This window comes from Ciona intestinalis, chromosome 2 (genome assembly GCF_000224145.3).
Source record: "Ciona intestinalis chromosome 2, KH, whole genome shotgun sequence".
Classification (NCBI taxonomy): Eukaryota; Metazoa; Chordata; class Ascidiacea; order Phlebobranchia; family Cionidae; genus Ciona; species Ciona intestinalis.
The window spans coordinates 127,939-147,708 of NC_020167.2; the positions used below are offsets into that span (position 1 = coordinate 127,939).

Consider the following 19,770-nt stretch of genomic DNA (forward strand, 5'->3'; position numbering starts at 1 on the left):
TGCAAAACAGCTGCTTCGTTCTACGGTGTGTTCCTTATTTATGTTGGTATCTGCTGTTATTCCTGAAATCTTACTGTGGTTTGTGATTCCTGGCAACCTACCGGCAGTTCTCACTTATGTGGTTGAGGATGCCAGCTTCATTGTTCAGGTGCGGTTGTAATTCGTGCCAATGTTAATTAAAATAGAATATAATACAACTGTTAAGTGGCGCCAAATGAATTAGGAACCTACTAAACTGACCACGCTGGAATACGTGGTTCATTTTACCATATACTGTTTTGTAACGGACAATTAGTTCCCTTTTGTGATTATGGTTCGAAACTCCAGCCTGCTGGTAGTGTATATATTCGCAGGTCGTCAGTATGTTCTGTTGTTTGGGCGATTGGAAGACAGCATTCTTTCCAGACGTAATTCAAAATCTTGTGTGTTGTGTTATGTGTAGGAGGCGAGGCAATATAAACATGCAGAATACTGCTGATCACTCTGCTGATGAATCGGGACGAACCTACGTCCTTGAGGAAATAACTCACTAAACATTTTCATTAGATCCCGTTGCTAATATAGCACATAAAAGTTGTAATACTGTTTGCGTCTGTAGAAAACAAAAATCGTTTTCTAATAACAAAAAAACACTTTGGTTCCCTTTAATAAGCGAAATCAATTCAATTTGGTGTTCTTAATTGCTTTATTGTGCGACACATTTCCAAATAAATATTCAAACGAACATGCAATCAAGTGTTTGGTTTCTGTGTTTGAACTAATAAAGATACGTGTTCAGTTTATTAGATAATGCCCATAGATCCGGGCGCAATTTCACAACAACAAAGTTGTATATACCTTATTATTTAAATTTTATTTCAGACATACGACATTCCTTAAAACACCTTAACCTCAGAAAAATAAAGAGTTAGCCTATTATGAATGACGTAACTTGGGATTGACTTTATTAATATTTGTGTAATTTGAATACATTTATAGCTTCTCGGTTTTTCGTGAATAAGTTTATAAGACATATATTTTCAAAACGCCTATCCGGCAATTTATAGCAGACAAATTATGGGTTTATGTGTTATGGAAGTTGACTTTAAATTGTCTACTTTTCAATTGACGCAGAAACTTTTTCTAAATCAAACAAAGAAAGTTTCGTCTTGCTATTTCATCATCATTTAAAGTTGGCCGTCATCAAAGCGTCGGTCAATGCAAGGCAGAGTGATTAGCTTTAGACACGTCATTATGCCTGACTTGAGTAAGTGCAGAAACATTCCGATTGTTAAACTTAGTTTGGTATAAATTGTTTTGCTGGAATTTAAATAACTTTTATTGTGATTATAGTTTTATAAATTAGGTTTAAAATAATAATTGAACGTGTATGTTATCATCCTATTTATAGTTTATTGTTTTGTTATATTCGTGTGTAAAGAATTTGCATATTCGAATCGTTGCGTGTTTTCTGTTACATAGAGTACGTGATATCAATTAACAAGCAATGTCGTATAGCTCCTCTTGTTCATCGAAGTGACAAAATAATACCAAGTATTTCAGTACTTGGAAAATTTCCGGTAAAAACAACTCTTGTATATGTGCATGAACAAACAGAGCGAAGCTGTTGTTTACGAGGCCACATTAACGTAGCGGAAACTCGTATTGCCATCTATTTTTCTTGTAATTTCCGGCAATGCAAATATACTGTGAATTTGCATTATTAGTGAGAGAGTAAGAAAGTAACAAGGTGTTAATTGAGTTGAATATAAAGAAAGCTTATACATAATTCGATGTAGCTAAATTAGGGGTCAATTATGACGTAAAACACGATCGGTTATAAAAAGACATAACTTGAAAACAATGACATGGGGAAATTATGATATCATGTAAATAAATAGTGTCGATGTACCACGCTTGTTTTCGACACTCACTCATGGTATATTATGTTGCTGACTACGTAAATATAGCAACAACGTTACGTAGTATAGCAGTGTCGCAACCATCAGAGGAAATGAGAAGATGCATGGGTGGCTGGCATGTTGCTACATGTGTGGTACACAACAATATATGCCTTACGTGGACGTACTAGTTTGTTAAATACGTACATTTAACGAGTTTGACTCTGTTTTAGCCTACAGTTGAAGTTGATTTATTTATTTCCTTTTTTTGTTAGGGTACAATTCATATCTGATATACTGTTTGATTAAGGCGATTTTAGATAAAAAATTATGGCAAATAAACCCTTAGTTGTAACTGGATTCATCTTCTGGCTGATCGCCACTGGCATGTTCTTGGCTGCCATGCTAACCAAGTTTTGGAAAAGTCTCCTTCAGCAGGCTTTTCATTTCAATCTTTTTGAAAATTGCGTGTCATCCGTATGTGTTCAAGCTGGTAAGTATAAAAGACCTTCTGCCATCACCATAAAGATATTTAATCGATAATAATAAATGTAGACTTTAGAAGCTTTGCGGTTGTTTTTGCGTCTCGATAAAACTAAGTTTAGGCACCTGTAGAGCTACAAGAACAATAACTAAATAAATGATTACAAAAAATGCGAAACATGTTGATTGGTATTGTGACGTGCTTCGTAAAAATAACTCGATCATCTTGGTCACGTAACTTACCACTTTATGTGAGGCGGTGGTTTCACAAATAAACATATAATATGGTGGGGGAAGATGGGACAACTTTTCGTTTAGTTTTCTCTTTCCATTTGGTAGTAAACAAAGAACATTCAATAAATTATAAAACCGTATCCTCACGGCTTCCACAGACCGTTGTTAATTGTTTAAAACACGATCAGGCTATTTGGATATTATGTATTAAAGGTGTCCCATCTTCTCCCACCCTACTATATTGCAATAATTCATTTGCTCTAATTCAGTGAACACTATATTAGGTTGTCCATATTATCAGCCACAGCACATAAATAAATTGAAAAAATTCCCAAAAATAATCAACCACGAAGTAACACGTAAGCTGGCGCGAGGTGTATGAAACTTAACAGCCGTGTATAACGACTGTATATTTTTCCGGTCACAAAAGTAAGTCGCATTTATTTATTCATTCAGGTTGGGATCCTTCGTCTGTCGGCTTAGCAATGTTTGTACCTCGCATCCTGATGTTGGTAGCTGCATTTTTTATTCTGCTTGGTGTTGTGATTGGGTTGGTCGGTTTGTGCAGTGACAGGAATAAATGTTGCATGGTGGCTGAAGGTGTTCTTACAATCGTGGGAGGTGAGATGCGCTGACGTTTACTTAATCTAACTTTTGGCCCGCCAAGCGAAGATGAATAAGTTACATTTAACAAATTACACTAAATATATATATATATATATACCTAGTGTTGGATATATGAGCCAAACCTTGATCTTATGACAAGAAGCTCAAATATATTTAATACATATAGAACACGTTATGGTCTAATTTAAATAACTAATTTGAACTGGGAACAGGTGTTGCGTAATTAAGATAATGTTTGTTAATTCCGAAGATTACATGAACTTACGCGAATAGTTTAAAACTATACGTCAATTAATTATTTCCGCAATTTTCCAATCGAAGGCGTGCTTGCGATGTTTAACAATTTGCACTACATTTGATATAATACTATGGGCGAAGATGGGACACTTGAGCACATATTTCCAAATATTTCTAAAATCAAAATAGATGACGGTTTTTGGGTAATACCACGACTTAGTACTATCATTGCTTTATTAATTAACACCGATTTAATAAAATATAATAAAACAAACGAGGAGTTATTTATAGCGATCCGCACAACGGGTGAAATTTTACAAATTCGAAAACACACACGATAAGATGGGACAGTTTAAAATCATTGTTAATTTTGATTATTAAGTGTATTTATCAATAGGAATATACGTAGATGACACGAAATAACACTGTACGCTTTGAAAATTAAGAACTTGTAATAACAGAAAATTGATAATAACTATTGATAAAGTTATTATTTTTGCTACAAATTGGGTATTACTACTCTGCTTTTGGCACAAGCCACTTCTTATAAACTATCACCAAGTGCAAATGACCAAATTTCGAATATATTTTCAAAATATTATCTTTTTATTATATCAGTATCTTATAGCTGAAAACCCCCTAAGGTATGAATTACTAAATTGAAAGCAAATCTTTCAAAGTTTTGCAATGAAAACATACAAAACTACAATGTGGGGGAAGATGGGACTCCAAATTGAAATATATTTACATTAGCAGTATTCTGCAACTTGTAGTTAACCTACCAAGTTTAACAGGCTGTGCTAGTTTCTTTGCCATGTTAACTTCATATATATAACGTTAAACCGATATTTTTTTGTTATTTTTATCTCAAATTAAAGTCATATTGACCTCTGCCTATTTTCTTCTTGCTTATATCTCAGTGTTTTTCTACAAAACTAAAACTAGTTTTATGAGACAAAATCAAACTGTATACGGAATATTCAAGGTTGTTTTATGAAGCTATGAAACTAGTTTAATCGTTCGCACACGCAAACTAAAAAAAATCATTGGCTCTACTATGATTTAGCGAGCATTAAAAAATGGCACCTTAATATTTCGCATTTTTTTACCTGTTCAAAGTATACTGTTTCTATTTTACATATATATTTTTTAATATTTAAGAACAGTAATCAGCTTTAGCGGGCGTTTTATAAAGTCGGGATAATACTGTCGAATAATTCTGTAACCTTATTTTCCTGGTTATCATTAAATGGGGATCCGTAAAAAGAAAATTAAAAAAAGTCTCGTCTGACAAAGCGCCCATCTTCCCGCACCCTACTATATCAACCTCATAAACCAAACTTGTATTTGCCCCATGCGCGGAAAAATATCTGAGCTATACCAAACATTTTAAAGTTTATAACATAATATACAATTGTAATTCATCTCTTCGGTCACATTGTACCAAGCTTTTATTCAATACGTCCACTGTGCTTAGCCAAAAACTTACGCTGCAATAACAGCGTTTTGAATTTATTCTTATCCGACAATATCGCAGTCTAAAATAGTTTTTGCATTAATTCATAAATATACCAACTCTATTATTGCAGGTATTGTGGCCTTGTGCGCATGCGCCGTTTATACTGGGTTAAACCATAACAGTTTTATCAACTTCGGGTATTCCTTCTACTTTGGATGGGTCTCTGGGGTTGGATATATTGTAGCTGGTGCTCTACATGCTGCTGGCAGTAAATAAACTATAATGTGTTGTACTATAATGCATATTTATCATACTATAACTATAATGCATATTTATAAGATTTATAGTTGGTCACCAGAACATACCAACGGTATTGTGACACTGACACAGTCCTATACACACTGTATATTCTTTGTTTATAAAATTATAGAACTGTGTTGTTGTATAACTTTTCCCATCTGTGCTATATTTTACTGACAAACATTTAAATGTAAATGTTTCGCAGTAGACCAAGTAAACAAGTTGAAATTACTGAGAGCAATATTGCTGCGTCATTATGACATCAGTGATATAAGTAGAACATCATCAGCAATACAACAGTGTCCGACAACGAATTATATTTAGCAATATAGAAACTTTTTCGTATCAGTTATGATCGGGTATTTACACGCGGTATTTATAACAGCGACGAAAATAGATACTTTCTAAAGTAAATATAGTAGGACGGGGGAAGATGAGACACTTTGTCCAGCAAGACTTTTTAATATTTCCTTTTAAGGACCCTTATTTAATGATAATCAGAAAAATAATATGACAAAATTATTTGACAGTATTATCACGACTTTATAAAACACGCGTCAAAGCTGATTACTGTTGTTAAATATTCTAAAAAAATATTAACGTGCTAATTTTGAATGCTTGCTAAATCATGGTAAAGTCGATGGGATTTTGTAGCTTGCGAGTATGAGCGATTATACTAGTTTCATAGATTCATAAAAACAACTTGAAAATTTCGTACAGTTTGACTTATTGCTATAAAACTACTCTTAGTTTTGTAAAAGAAACTGATATATAAGGAAAATAGGCAAAGGTCAACATGACTTTAGTTTGGGAGAAAAACGACAAAAAATCCATTTATAGTTATATATATATAAAGTTCACATGGTAAAGAAACTAGCACAGCCGGTTAGTTCTGGTAGGTTAACTACAAGTTGCAGAAAACTGGTAATGTTAACATATTTCAATTTGGTGTCCCATCTTCCTCCACATTGTAGTTTTGTAGGTTTTTATTGCGAAATTTTGAAAGGTTTGTTTATAATTTAAATATTGGGCAATACGTGGTTAAGGGTCCCATCTTCCCCTACCCTACCATATAACTGTGTGCTGCTCAAACGAACTTGGTACATCTTGCTAGAACACTAAGCATACATGCGTTGACCATTTATCTAATTTCACGTTTCGCTGCAAGTACGTGTAATATATCTTTATAATCGCAATCGTTACAATGGTTTTAATTCAACATAATCCTTTAATTTTTCGCTTCTTACAAAAGTCTATGGTCGCACGTGTCAGTTAATTCTTGACAGTCTCAATATAGATTCGTGTAATACAGGTGATGTTACGTGTGTGTATGCCACGTCACCATCCATACCCACTATGCGGTGAACCGCAACGAACGATAGAGAATACTTACCCATAGCTAGTTACCCATATTTTCGTGTAATAAATATTCCATAGACGCGCCCGCCAAAGAATTATCATCGGCATAGTTTAAACAAGTTTATTCCACAGGGACTATTTGGAAACCAATTGAATTTAAGAAAATTTTCGCCCGCCTACGCATTACTACGTATGTAACTTTGTGGTTTAAGTGACCGCTTGGTTTTAAACAATACCAGTGAAGTCTTACCAAAGATCACGCACGCCCATGCTGGTGGTGACCACACGTTAAGTCTACAACCTTTTATATGGTTTATTGCCAAAGGGTCTAACCACCCCGTCTGCCTTGTGATAAAAGCTACGAATTACTTCCTTTTACAGCTTTTATTTTTAAAGCGCTTCAAATATTCACAACACAAACAAAAACACCTGCTTTATAACAAAGCATATTTTCATCGATAGTATTTAACTTTTGTATACGAGTCCTCACTTTACCAATATAAAAGTTCATGGAAATCTCATAAAACTCCAAGTTAAAATATTAAGAACAATAGAACAAACATAGTTCAGTTTAAAATGCACACGGTAGGTTGGGGTAAGATGGGCCGTCTTTTTATTTTTCATTGTAAACATGGGATGTTATGTTCTAACAGTATTTATCTCACCCATAATACTTGAATATTTTAGTTTGTGCGTTTTATTTATTCAATGATCAATTTGTTTCACTTTCCCGCACATCCTAGTAATGCGCCGGTAAGAATATAGACAGCCCCTGACACCCAGCCAAGATAAAAAGAATAGCCGAAGATCACATAATCCGCGAAATTTAGTGCCGTGTATACAGCACATGCTGCAAGTATCACCAATCCTGTAGATAAAGTTAGATTATGTATTTATAACTTGTATTATATATAACCTCGCGTGGTGGCGCAACAACAGTCGTTATAACACGGCTGTTCTGTTTCATTCACCTTCGCGGTGTGCTAACGAGTTACGGCGTATGTAAGTGTGTGTGTTTTTTTATTGTTATGTATAGCTGATAATATAGGTAGCTCATAAGGCACTACTGGAAATAAACAATTGCTCAAAAACACACAAGTTGACAAGAGAGAGCTGCGTCAATTAGTCTCGAACCCGGCTTAAACAGGGTCGGTAAATCTCTGTGGCAAGCAAATGAGTGCATAAATTAACGTTGGACATTAAACTGATTTCTTACCTCCGAACATTGTAAGCACTCCGTCAGATAAAAGGCAACGTCGTCTCTTATCGCAACAGATTTCAAACAAACCAACAAATGCCCCGAGTACAACAAAGAAGGCACCGACCAACATCAGAATTCGTGGAACAAGCAACTGAATTCCAACTCCTTTCCAACCTTTATTAAATGAAGATTCTCGAATGTTAATACAAGGAAGGTTTCATCCTAACTAATGCTTCCAGGTATAATGTTAATCATATATAAAACCAAATAGGCTTATATATACATGGGTTGTGAATGCGTTTGTAACTGTGTATAAGTTATTATTATTGTGTTTTTTTTGTGTGTTTTGGCTGACAAATAAATCAAGCTATAAGTGACCAATGGTTTGAAGCACTATATAACTGTTAACATTTTGCAAGCCTCTATGACCTTGCGGTTATTTGGCAAAAGGACCCAGTAAAAAGTAATCCTAATATAGTTAAAATATATAAGCACGTTATTTATATATTACAATAATTAACCTTGTGTATTACATAACGAAATCACACATATTTCAAAGAGATTCGAGTGTGTTCCAATGGTGTGCGTCCAGTACTTTGTGAGCATAGATGCGAGGTAAGCACCACCAGCAACACACCAAAGAAGAATTCCAGATATTAGAAGACATTTATTAACCATGTTTTTTTAGTTTTAATACTGTACCAATATTTTCACAAAAAGTCTTTCTTAATGTTTTAACAAATAACAAAGCGGTTTGAGGGTTGTTAGGATACGGTTATACAATACTACTCGTTGTTCTCTACCAAATGAAACGATGATAAAAACATGAATCATTTTACCCCCAATAAGTTAAATTAGATTTAATCAAAATTTAATATTTTATGAATACAAATTTTGTTTATTAAAGTATTTAGTATACCATCGATGTAAACATTTTTATTCCTAGTTTATAATTCCTAAACCAATCAGTATACAATGCCGCCGATTAAAATAGGTTAGCATACTTTAAACATTACTTCACTAACTTACGCTAACTCAATCAACGCCATCATTTAAGCTGGATATGACTTGGCGATGAAAATAAACGCAACATTGTATTTAAACATGAACGGCCTCGGGCACATAAAAATTCCGTTACGTATCCAGCGCATCACAACGCGTAAGAAGAATGGCAACTTTATGATGTAATGATGGTTTCCACTTTGACCTTGCTACATGCTAAAATATTTGCCATATATTTATTGAATTCTGTGAATCCTCTCTTGATTAAGAATGTTTAAACTTGATTTCAAAGCCTACAATCTTAATTCGTGTTATTTACGTGTATTCCTAATATTAAGTACACTTGTAATCAAAATTAACAAAGAACCTTAAACTGTTCCATCTTACCCTGTGTGTTTTCGAATTGCTAAAATAGCACTTGGTGTCAACTTGCTAAATAAATTTTTGTATGTTTTAATATATTTCTTTTAAGTGTTCCTATATTTATTTTATTTTATTTCTACCCGAGCCCTTACATACACTTGTTTTAGAATTAATACTATGTGCTTAAATATCCCACCTTACCCCAGGGAATTATTATACATTTTAAAGAAAGTATTCACTTTCCTATTTTTAAGTTTATTTTTAAGTGGAGTTCAGAAGTTTCGGTTACGAGCAAAAAAAGGATTTTATCGAATACTTTGTATGAACTGGAACCAATTCAGCGATAGCTGCTATATTATGCGGAAGGGCTTTCTTAACTAATCGATTGGTATGAAACGAAAAAGAATCTGTATATGGCGACTTACGTGTCCAACAGCGTCTGGACTGCTTCAAATACGCGTGTCAATATCAACTGATAATACAGACGCTTGGTCAAGTCTCAATACGCGGATGTTGTGTTCTGTAAAATTATGAAGAATATTACAGTTCGTACGCCGTCATCTGATGAGGTATTGAATATTCGGGATTTTGTACGTGCTGGATTAAATGAACATTGGTTTAGAGCTTACTACAACGGAATATTTCTCTCCGTACCCATTCAGGTTGGAGTTAACTATAAACTTTGAATTCTAAATAAAATTAAAAAAATACCCAAAACCGTAGAGTTTAATAAAATGCATATTTATTTGTTTGTTTGTGTAGGCGGTCATTCTCGTCTGTGTTTTATTTATTCTCACCTTCGTCGAAAAACTAAGATTCCAAGATGTCTCGATAATCATCACATGTGTACACTTGACATTAGCAGGACTTGGTAAGACACGCGTGATTAAACAAGAAGTTACTGATTAACTAATTTTTTTGATAGCCAGGCAATATTGGAGAATGATCATAAACGAAGCGACGATTGAATTTGAAAGCCAACAAAAGTTTCATGAAATGTATCTTAAACAAAGTGAATCGAACTTCTGGATAGCAGAGTTGAAACATGAAGGTCGTCCATCTATCTTGGTGGGAACTGTCGGTGTTAGACTGCCAAAAATTGAACACGCATTTAAAAATAAAGAAAAAATCTGTTGCACTTCTCTGGAGTTAACGGTAATTTTATATTGGCTTTTATATATACTATTAAGGTGGGGTAATATGGGATGCTTAAGCACCTTTTACACAACATTTCCATATCAAAATCCAACATAATGTATGAATTGTATCTTGTTTACACGCGCATGGCGGGACAACTACAGCTTACGAATTACTGCGTACGTAACTTGGTGGATGCTTATTTTTTGGAAAAACACTCCGAGAAAATTCATTAAACTAAAACAGTGGGCAGGACAAAGAGTGTTTAAACTGGATTTTCAGAGCGTACAATATTATTTCACGTTAGTTACGTGTATTCCTAAAAATATTAGGTATTAATGAAATAAAAAGGATTTTAAACTGTCCCATTTTACCCTTTTGTTGTCGAATCACTCAAACAGCACCTGGTGCCCGAATACCGTTTTGTGTGTTTTAATAGGAATCGCTAAAATATCAACTAATTAATATTATATCCTACAAATGATAAAAATAATAACCATCACAGTAGTTCAGATCTCTTTTAACAAACTGGCTATTGCTACACTGTTTTCACACAGGCCACTTCACATAAATTATCTCCAAGTGCAAATGACTAAGTTTGGAGTATACGTTGCCGGCGTTGCCGCGCACTTTGATGGACGTCGAGAAGACTGTTAAACAATACAGTAGCATGTTTTTTACCCAACGGAGACAAAAAAGTATCTTTCCCCGTGTTCCATCAACTTACTTAACCCTATACTCTATATATTAGGGTGGGGGTAGATGGGGCACGTCTTTCTATTTTTCTGTCTCTTTTGATAGCAAACAAAAATATTCAAAGAATTATGAAACCGTATTCTCACAACTCCCATATGCCGTTGTTAATCGTTTAAAGCACGATCAGGATATTTGCGGATAATATGTGCTGAAGTTGACCCGTCTTCCCCCATCCTTTATACTATATATTTATTTTTACATTTATTAATTTTGTACTGTGGCTTGGTGATGTATTGTCACTTAAAGTTAAACACAACACTTTTGTTTACTACAGCGAATGTCAGTTGCTAAAAGTTGTCGAGGAAGAGGAGTAGCCAATATTTTACTGAGTAAAGTCTTGCAGCACGCACACAAGCATAAGAAGCATGTTGTTCTCCATACAACTGGTGCACAACCAGCAGCAATGCGGTTTTATTACAAAAATGGCTTTCAACGAATCGTAGAAAGAAAAGAGAGAGTGCTTAGTGGAGCAATCAGCTTGCCAACATATTACTTTATTAAATTATTTAAAGAATAAATTGACAGTGGTATCGGCAATCAAGGGACCTTAAAAGTAAAGTTGTCCACAGTGCTTGCTTCGTAGCCGGAGTATAAGCATTTAAAAGGCCAAGCTGCTGGTTACCGTTATAAGCCTATAGTGTCTTGAATTGCTTCAACCCATCGGCCACTAATTGTTTGTTTAGTAAGTAACCAAAGAATATGATATATACCACTACTAATATTGCGGATGCCTATGCTATAACTCGCGAAATAAACATTTTCACATCATTTACGCATTTATTTATTTATTCAAGCATATTACGAGCTTCATTAACATCTGCGGATATTCGTAAAATATTTTGTACGGAACCACGAACGTTACATCACAATGTATAACGGACACGGTGAAACGTCGCACAGTGAACAGATAATTTATACGTCAGTGCAAAGTACTTGAATTGCCATGGCGTCAGCTTTTTGCGGTTGGAAATGAAAAACAATTTAAAAAGAATTCACGAAAACTTTCCCCCACAACACGAACTTGACTTCAGCTCATCATCGCTTGCAGCAAGTGACAACACACTGTCTTTCTGTTCATCTTCAACCTTTGTGAGGTCACAAGCAAACAACGTCATGCTTGAGTGGATTTTCTCGCCAGACTTGGCACTAGTTTCCGAAAACTTGGCACCATATTCTTCAGCCAACTTTGCACCTTCTTTGGGCGTGACCTGTCCCAAACAAATGTTCAATACACTGTCTAAACATTGACAAACTTTCGATATTTAATAAAAATATAAACATTGAATATGTAAACTTACATACATATAGTAGTTTTAAAAAAAAGGTTTAAAACTGCATAAATAGGAAGTAATTAACGATTACTTTTTTGTTTGCCATAAGGCAATAAATCCAAAATATACTTTAAACCATAATGAATTAATTGAACTCTTTGAAATCGTTCTAACTAACCATAATTTTGTAAACCATAGTGTATAAAAGCGCCTAATTAACCAGTAATTAATAAGCTTGCGAGCAAAACAATTCAACAAACCAATAACTTGTTAGTAACTGGGCAACTTCTGGATTTTTTTGTGTTACAGCGCAAATATAAAAAAGGTTAACCTTTTGATATTATTTTACAAATAAATGATCACATTTAAACCGCATAATTTCCAATTAAATAACAATTACAGTTTAAAGCAATAATATCAAAATGTACCTAACCAAAATGTCTAGCGCCAAGGCATAGTGGTTAACGCGCCTGCCTGTAACCCACAGTTAATGAGTTCAAGGCTCGACGTTGCTACCATTTTGGGTGTATGTGTCCTTGGGCAAGACACTTAACGGCAATTGCTCCAACCCAGTGGTCACTAATGGGTTGTCTGAATTATCAGCCATACATAAAAAAATTTAAAAAATCCAAAAAAAATAATCACCCACGAAGTAACATACATGGTTGCTTGTAAGCTGGCACGAGGTGTTAAAACCTGTGTTATAACGACTGTCGTTTTCCAGCCACGCGAGGATAAAGTAAGTTACATTCATTCAAATGAATTAAAGCATCAAAAGAGTGCTTATACTTAAATGGCAACTAACTATCTCCATTTAAATTTTAACAAACTGGTGATAAGTTATAATCCACAATACAGTTACACAGTCGTATTTTTTTCTATCCTTTTATAACAGAAAAGTCCTTTTCAAAGCTATGCTCTTCAATAGGAAACTGAGTAATTGGTGTACAAACTGTCCTTATTGGATATGGGGGGTTTTATTGTTTATATTTTACTATGTGATATCACTGGTGTTTAAACATAAACTGTTTACTCACCTGGCGAGTCTTGTTGGTTGCTATATCAGTTTTGTTGCCCAATAAAAGAATAATAGCGCTTGGATCTGCTCCTTCCTGAATAAAAAAGATTTTTTTTAATATTGGTATTGCAACAACCCACAGGGAAGTAGTGGGTTGGAGCAATGTTCATGAAGCATCTTGTTTCACATTCGCCGTCAACAATATTAATATTGAACCTCTAACCCCCAACCCCTGAACTAGAGGCAGGTGCTTAACCACCATCAAGGAAATATTTGATTTAAAAAATAAGTAACTATTTATAAATGAACATTTATCTATTTGAAAACTCTGCGTGCAACCAGTAAGTATCAGCTTAAAGCTTGATGGAACAGCCATTTAAAGCATATTTTTAATGCTTAAACAACTTCACAGTTAAGACAAACAAACTAACTCAAAGTTTGTCAACCAATGATCTATGACTGTTGGTGTTTATTGAGACAACCCTGTGCATGTAGCAGAAGAATGCACAGAGTTCTCAGCCAACTTTGCTCCAACCCCATGGTCACTAACTGATCTACTGCATGGTCATTCAAATATATAAAAAAATAATCACCAACAAAGTTATATAGGCCTACATGGAATATTGTAAACTGTATATTAAACAGAACACCTGTGTTATAAGTACTGTTTTTCCCACGCTACGCGAGGATAAAGTAAATTATAATCTTTTATTTAAGAACAAAATACAAATACATATTATGTATGAAACATATGACTGACCCTCACACTTTGCATCCAATTTCTTACAGCAAGGAAGCTTTTTTCATTTGTGACATCATAGATAACAACAATACCATCAGCTTTACGAAAATATTGACGTGTTATACTTCGATATCTTTCCTGACCAGCTGTGTCCCATAATTGTAATGCTATCACTTGAGCATCCAACCTTATGGTTTTCATCTGTTCCAAAAAAAATTTTTACCTCAGTTTTTTATTAAATAGAAAAAGGATTTTGTAACATTACAGCAGTAGCATGCGGACTTGGCCCAACTTTCATCTGAGTGCAAAACAACTAAAAAAAGAGACGCTTAAACACGAGTTTTTGAACTCGGCTAATCCCGAGATATTATACATTCATCGTTATGTATGTGGCTTTTTATTAGATCTATGCTCTCTTGTTCGTTTAATCATAAGCTGAAACCATTAGGCAAGGTAGATGAACCAACCCTTTTCTTCTGAATGCTTTAAATTTATGTGGAGTCTAACTATAACAATACCTGGTAGTCCACACCTATTGTTGCTGAGATGGAAGAGGTGAAACTTGAATTAACAAACTGTTGAATAAAACTTGTTTTCCCAACACCACTGTTGCCAACAAACACAACTTTATAAACACGGTCAGGAGTAGGAACAGGTTCGTTTCCATGTTGGTCCAACACTATTTTAACTTTTATGAAACAACAAATAATAATTGAATTGCAAATTCACAATAAAAGGGATCTTGAAGTCATAAATAACACAAAGTGCAACATGTGGTTGCTCCATACACCTCATGCCACTTTGTGGATTACCAAGCATGCAACTTCTGGTGATTGTTTTTATGAATCCCAATATGCAACTCATGACCAATCGGTTAAAGCAAAAATAATTATCTTAACTGTCTTGCTAAAAGAGTAGGAAACCACTAACAATGATAATCACATTGAACTACAAACATTGTATACTATGTTTACGAGTTGAGCTCTTTACCATTATTTAACAATAGTACACTATAAGTACTCGTTGAAAGATAACGTGGATATGAAACACATACCAGCATCAATGTGATTTAACCCGGACATGGAAGGATGTCTTCGTAGATCGATCTTCCCATCTTCCTCATCACTCGCATCTAGAGCACGATTACCAAATTGTTCTGGTGACATCATCATAACAGGATCTCTGTTCCTTCTTGTGAGAGAAATAAGGGAAGATTGCTTTGGTCTTCCATGAAGCTCCTCCCCATTGTTCATCTTTGGATGCGAGAAAGATGACTTTCTTTGATTGTTGTTCAAAGTCTCGTCACTCTTGCTTGAAATTGAGCTTTCGTAAACTCTTTCAACCTGCTCTTCGTCAATCACTTCAAACTTTGGACGTTGGATGTTACGAACTTCTTCCAAGTTATGAAGATTCGAGTAAACTTCACTGAATGAAATAGTTTGGATTCGATAGTTAATCCCAACGAAACACAGCAGATTTGCACCAACTACCAACCTGTGTTTTTCAGCTTCTGGAAAATATTTGCCAACATTTGAACCTTGTGTGAATAGTGGTGGTCGTTGTTTGGGAGTTGAGGTTTGTAACTGAATATAAAGGAAGTACATTTACTACATGAAACAATAATTATACTGTTTATCGGTAGATATGTTATGTAATAATATTTTGATAAATATAGCATGTATTCAAGCATTCAGCAATGTCTTCTAAAATGATAAAACTCATAGACGATTGGTATAAAAAGAGTATTGCATCAATTTATCTCTCTGAAAGTTTAGATATAAATTGAAAGATTAACTATCGAACAGAATATTCAATAACATTGAGTTACCGCTAAAATTGTATGAAACAAAATTTTAATTATGAAGAATTATTATCAATATTTACCTTGTTCCTTTGCTGGGCTTCGTCTTTATCATCTCTTAACTTCCTGTTCACTTCTCTGTTATTAACAAACCAGGACTTAATAAATATTCCTACCCAACGCCAACACATAGTTTTATCAATCACTATCTCTTCAGTTGATATACAACATAGAACATATCATGTTGCTAACACATAATTTAACACTGTGGTTATATGTCAGACTCTGTCTGCAGTCGTTTAATAACCATAGAGAAACATGTAAACACCCTTCTATTACACATTAATCTAAGTTACAATTTTACATCAGCATGAATCATGATTATCTGGCGCTGTAGCAACGTGGTTTGCACTTGCCTGTAACCAAGAGGTAATGGGTTCAAGGCTTATTGCTGCTATCGATGGGCGTATGTGAGTGTCCTTGGGAAAGACACTTAACGGCAATTGCTCCAACCCAGTGGTCACCAATGGCTTTTAAAAATTATCAGCCATACATAAAAAAATGAAAAAACCAAAACAAATAATCACCCACAAAGTAGCATACATGGTAACTCGTAAGCTGGAACAAGATGTATGAACACCTGTGTTATAACAACATGCATATAGTTCTAACTTTGACCAAATTATGAAAGCTCCTTTACAAAATATGTGTTGAAAATTTTATTTATAAGAACCTGAGCATTTCAAGTTGACGAAGCAAACTCTTCTTCTCAAGATCCAACTTCCTTGCTTCTTCCTCTGCTTGCTCTCTCTCCTCTCGTTGCAACTTCTGTCTTTCTATCGCCTCCACATGAACTTTTGTTTCTTCTAAATCTTTTTGCGTGTTTTGCAGCTCCTCAGCTAAACTCTGGTTGAGCTACAGACATAGATAGGCAGGATAAACAACTGCACACACATGTAAAATATATCTTGAATCATATCCTGGTTTATTTCCAGTATAAACAAAACCAATTCTACATTTAAACCAGCAATAATATAACTAGACATACAAGGTATGTGCTCTTTACCATAATACACATCCCATGTATTTCAATGCTAAAAAACAGTTGCTATTTGGGGAAGCTTTTAACAGCTAAAAATACAATATACCTCAAACTTTTATTTTACATTTTTATAAAATTTTAACACAGTTTTAGGAAACATATTTAAATCAAGTTTTTACTATAAAATGTATTAACATACTTGTACAAGTTGAGCGTTTTCTGATCGAACCTCAAGTTTTCCGCTGCTTAACTCCTGCACTTGCTTCTCTAACGCCACCTGGCGTTGGGAAATCCGCTCAAGTTCTCGTTCTTTTTGTTTCAACTCATTTTGTAAATTCATGGATAATGCTCTTTCTCTAACCACTAGAAATATATTATATCTCCTATTTCTTTTATATTAGAATAAAACATTAGATATTATCGGGGTATCTTATGGGTAAATATGTTTATAAGTAGATATTCATTACCCTACAGATGATAAGACTGGTTACAATTATTTATTTACACCAGAAGAGCAGATTCAGGTCAATACTTTTTTGTTTGGGCTAAAATAAATAGTTTATTTAAATTGAACAACTTAAACTTAACCCAACAATAACTTGCAAAATTATTACAGTAACAAAACAAGTTTACAAACATTGGGTTAATACATCTAAGCAAAACAACATTAGCAAGAGGCATTTCTTATTTGTCTTTCTCATTTTAACTAATTTCAATACATTGGTTGTCCTGCACTTACACTAAGCATATATACTATAGCAAGCTAATACAATAGAAAAGAATGAATAATCCGTTAACAATGCAAATAAAATGGGTGCTCTGCTACTTCACAACCAGGAAATGAATGAATGCCTGGGAAACAACCACAGAGCGATCCACAAAGATCATTCAGTCTATTCCCATGCACGTCAATGTCTTTAAGACATCAATAATCCATAAATATTCATGCTTTGCCCCGAGCAACCTCACTCAGGGTCATAATTAGGCAATCAACACAACCACAACATTTACCTTCCTCAGCCACAGTTTTACGTCTTTCTTCATTGATTTGAAATTCCATCTCTTCATAAAGCAGGCGAACTTCATCGGCGTGGTTTGTTGCTCGTCTGTGAGAAACCAACTTTTCATTAAATCAAAAAATCAATTTCTACGAGTGTAGAGAACATATCAGTCTTTAGGGAGCAAATTGCAGCCAGGTCAGCTAGAAATTTTCATATCAATCTCGTGTTCTCATATACTTAACACGAATGACTAGGATATTTTTTATTCTGACGTTCACTCCTGTTAAATAGTTGATTAATTATTGATTTGAACTAATAGGAGAAGAAAATATTAATGAACAGATACAGACCTATTTAACTGCTTGGAACACATAACACACAACAGATGTTTTATATGTAAATGAGATGATTTGTTTATAAATTAGATAATGACCAACTCTTTTAGTTTTCGTTCCATTGCAACTTTCTCAGCTTTTGCTTCATTCAGCTCTTCAAGAACAATTTCAATGACTTGTTCTATCGGAATTTCATCATTTTCTTCCTGCATTCGATTCCATATCTCTCCCACTCTTTCTCTGATGTGAATTTCATTTTAATAACATCCCATTAAATGTTCTAATGTGGCAAGACAACTTAGAATTAGACTAATATGGATGTATTATTGGGCACTGTATGTAATGGCAATGTGGAATCATACACAATGTGGCTTATGCTTATGAGTTGCCAAATACGAAACATTGTGCATGATTGTTTACTCTATATGGCTGCCGATTTAGATAATTGATTAGTGGCCACTGGGTCACAGGCTAACAGCAATTAGCGTCTCGTTCAACTGTCCAAGTGTCTTGCCTTAATTGATATAGTAGGGTGGGGGAAGACGGAATTCCTTTGGAAGATTATATCCATATGTTCATAGGCGTCGATTTTTTCACGTTGTAAACTAATTTTAGAAGGACCAAAAAAAATGTCAGTGTATGCTTAATTGGAACGCAAGTATAGGCTAAAATACGACGCATGTGAACGCCTAAAAATGACGCATGTAAAGTCTAAAATACACGCATGTGAAGAATAAACTACGACATACATGAAGACCAAATTCTGCCCCACGTTAAGGCTAAATAAACTACGGTCCACGTGAAAGCTGAATTCCGACGCACGAATTTTCTTTGTTTACTACTAAATCGGAAGAAAAAATAGAATAAATAGGTGTCCCATCAAGCCCCACCCTACTATACAGTGCACGACAATATAAAATGCATGGGCCTGTTACAGTGTAGTGTTACAAGTTTTTAGAACTGTGAAACCCTATACTACATCTATACTACAAGTAGGTATTTTTTTACTTTTGGGTTGATGTGTCATCGAATTATATACAGTGTATCATGAATGAAACATACAGTGAAGTAGCCACTAACACTACCAAGTACCTTAAGAATTCTTTTTAATTAGAAATTAAACACTTACCTATTGAAAGAAGGATCATGCTCGAGTCGTTCCAAGATATGAGATAATCTCAACTTTTCATCTTTGGAAATGTTGGAAACATCTTGAGGAAAGTCAGCTTCGTCATCAACCTCAACAAATGACTCAGATGTTTCAGAAACATTTAATCCAAGAAACCCACCTGGAAAATAGAAGATAGTCATTTTATACATAGACATATGTACTATGTTGTTGAGCTGTTGTGTACTGGCAAAATTAACTAGGAGTTTTAGAATTATTAATGACTAGTTTTGTTGGATTTGACCAACACCCAATGGCGGGCCCCTTTAAATACCGCAGTACACCATTGCCTCCAGTGCCTCCAGTGCCTCCAGTGCCTCCAGTGCCTCCAGTGCCTAGTGAAACTAATGTATC

At 34.6% G+C, this 19,770-nt stretch overlaps 5 protein-coding genes and 1 long non-coding RNA gene across 11 annotated transcripts in view; 4 read left to right on the forward strand and 2 right to left on the reverse strand.

Moving 5' to 3' along the window:
- LOC100185483 overlaps positions 1–567 on the forward strand; it is a 6,921-nt gene extending 6,354 nt beyond the window's left edge. For all 3 annotated transcript variants that reach the window (XM_026840500.1, XM_026840502.1, XM_026840503.1), the window contains exons 7-8: positions 47–148; positions 354–567. In XM_026840500.1, the coding sequence (XP_026696301.1) occupies positions 47–148; positions 354–533 (282 nt within the window). In that variant the 3' untranslated portion in view covers positions 534–567. The remainder of the gene's footprint in view (positions 1–46; positions 149–353) is intronic.
- Positions 568–2,136: 1,569 nt separating this feature from the next.
- LOC100180805 lies at positions 2,137–5,363 on the forward strand. The gene is made up of 3 exons (XM_002130704.4): positions 2,137–2,373; positions 3,054–3,218; positions 5,051–5,363. The coding sequence occupies exons 1-3, from the start codon at positions 2,211–2,213 to the stop codon at positions 5,194–5,196; spliced, it is 474 nt and encodes a 157-aa protein (XP_002130740.1). The 5' UTR covers positions 2,137–2,210; the 3' UTR covers positions 5,197–5,363.
- A 1,581-nt stretch (positions 5,364–6,944) lies between these two features.
- On the reverse strand, positions 6,945–8,663 carry LOC100178438 (claudin-7-like). The gene is made up of 3 exons (XM_002130744.3): positions 8,302–8,663; positions 7,796–7,954; positions 6,945–7,447 (listed from the first exon to the last, which is right to left on the reverse strand). The coding sequence occupies exons 1-3, from the start codon at positions 8,456–8,458 to the stop codon at positions 7,302–7,304; spliced, it is 462 nt and encodes a 153-aa protein (XP_002130780.1). The 5' UTR covers positions 8,459–8,663; the 3' UTR covers positions 6,945–7,301.
- Positions 8,664–9,547: 884 nt separating this feature from the next.
- LOC101242533 (N-acetylaspartate synthetase-like) lies at positions 9,548–11,806 on the forward strand. 2 transcript variants are annotated; one of them, XM_026840631.1, is made up of 4 exons: positions 9,548–9,807; positions 9,908–10,016; positions 10,071–10,300; positions 10,840–11,145. In XM_026840631.1, exons 1-4 carry the CDS (start codon positions 9,676–9,678, stop codon positions 10,876–10,878), a joined length of 510 nt encoding a protein of 169 aa, XP_026696432.1. In that variant the 5' UTR covers positions 9,548–9,675; the 3' UTR covers positions 10,879–11,145. The 2 variants fall into 2 exon arrangements, with proteins under 2 accessions (XP_026696432.1, XP_004225759.1); XM_004225711.4 differs by lacking the exon at positions 10,840–11,145 and adding an exon at positions 11,313–11,806 and having other exon boundaries at positions 9,562–9,807.
- Positions 11,804–19,770, reverse strand: part of LOC100178393 (ras and EF-hand domain-containing protein homolog) — a 10,582-nt gene continuing 2,615 nt past the window's right edge. For 2 of the 3 annotated variants that reach the window (XM_026840628.1, XM_026840630.1), the window contains exons 3-14: positions 19,378–19,537; positions 18,351–18,488; positions 17,924–18,018; positions 17,112–17,275; positions 16,604–16,785; positions 15,954–16,008; positions 15,564–15,652; positions 15,124–15,494; positions 14,588–14,757; positions 14,088–14,270; positions 13,347–13,421; positions 11,804–12,246 (exon numbers count right to left, since the gene is read on the reverse strand). In XM_026840628.1, the coding sequence (XP_026696429.1) occupies positions 12,031–12,246; positions 13,347–13,421; positions 14,088–14,270; positions 14,588–14,757; positions 15,124–15,494; positions 15,564–15,652; positions 15,954–16,008; positions 16,604–16,785; positions 17,112–17,275; positions 17,924–18,018; positions 18,351–18,488; positions 19,378–19,537 (1,898 nt within the window). In that variant the 3' untranslated portion in view covers positions 11,804–12,030. The remainder of the gene's footprint in view (positions 12,247–13,346; positions 13,422–14,087; positions 14,271–14,587; positions 14,758–15,123; positions 15,495–15,563; positions 15,653–15,953; positions 16,009–16,603; positions 16,786–17,111; positions 17,276–17,923; positions 18,019–18,350; positions 18,489–19,377; positions 19,538–19,770) is intronic. The other variant, XM_026840629.1, reaches the window with a different exon arrangement.
- The window catches only part of LOC113475794, an 873-nt gene continuing 670 nt past the window's right edge, over positions 19,568–19,770 (forward strand). The window contains exon 1 of the long non-coding RNA XR_003397571.1: positions 19,568–19,754. This is a non-coding gene — a long non-coding RNA (uncharacterized LOC113475794). The remainder of the gene's footprint in view (positions 19,755–19,770) is intronic.

What these genes read in the sequence shown, in the direction of transcription:
- LOC101242533 (XM_004225711.4), top strand. Translation starts at nt 9,676, where the DNA reads ATGAAGAATATTACAGTTCGTACGCCGTCATCTGATGAGGTATTGAAT. An exon ending in TTCTCTCCGTACCCATTCAG is followed by an intron (nt 9,808 to 9,907) that starts GTTGGAGTTAAC and finishes TTGTTTGTGTAG; the next exon opens with GCGGTCATTCTCGTCTGTGT. An exon ending in GCACTTCTCTGGAGTTAACG is followed by an intron (nt 10,301 to 11,312) that starts GTAATTTTATAT and finishes TGTTTACTACAG; the next exon opens with CGAATGTCAGTTGCTAAAAG.
- LOC100178438 (XM_002130744.3), bottom strand. Translation starts at nt 8,458, where the DNA reads ATGGTTAATAAATGTCTTCTAATATCTGGAATTCTTCTTTGGTGTGTT. An exon ending in TTCGTTATGTAATACACAAG is followed by an intron (nt 7,955 to 8,301) that starts GTTAATTATTGT and finishes CATTTAATAAAG; the next exon opens with GTTGGAAAGGAGTTGGAATT. An exon ending in AGTGCTTACAATGTTCGGAG is followed by an intron (nt 7,448 to 7,795) that starts GTAAGAAATCAG and finishes CTTTATCTACAG; the next exon opens with GATTGGTGATACTTGCAGCA.
- LOC100180805 (XM_002130704.4), top strand. Translation starts at nt 2,211, where the DNA reads ATGGCAAATAAACCCTTAGTTGTAACTGGATTCATCTTCTGGCTGATC. An exon ending in ATCCGTATGTGTTCAAGCTG is followed by an intron (nt 2,374 to 3,053) that starts GTAAGTATAAAA and finishes TTATTCATTCAG; the next exon opens with GTTGGGATCCTTCGTCTGTC. An exon ending in TGTTCTTACAATCGTGGGAG is followed by an intron (nt 3,219 to 5,050) that starts GTGAGATGCGCT and finishes CTATTATTGCAG; the next exon opens with GTATTGTGGCCTTGTGCGCA.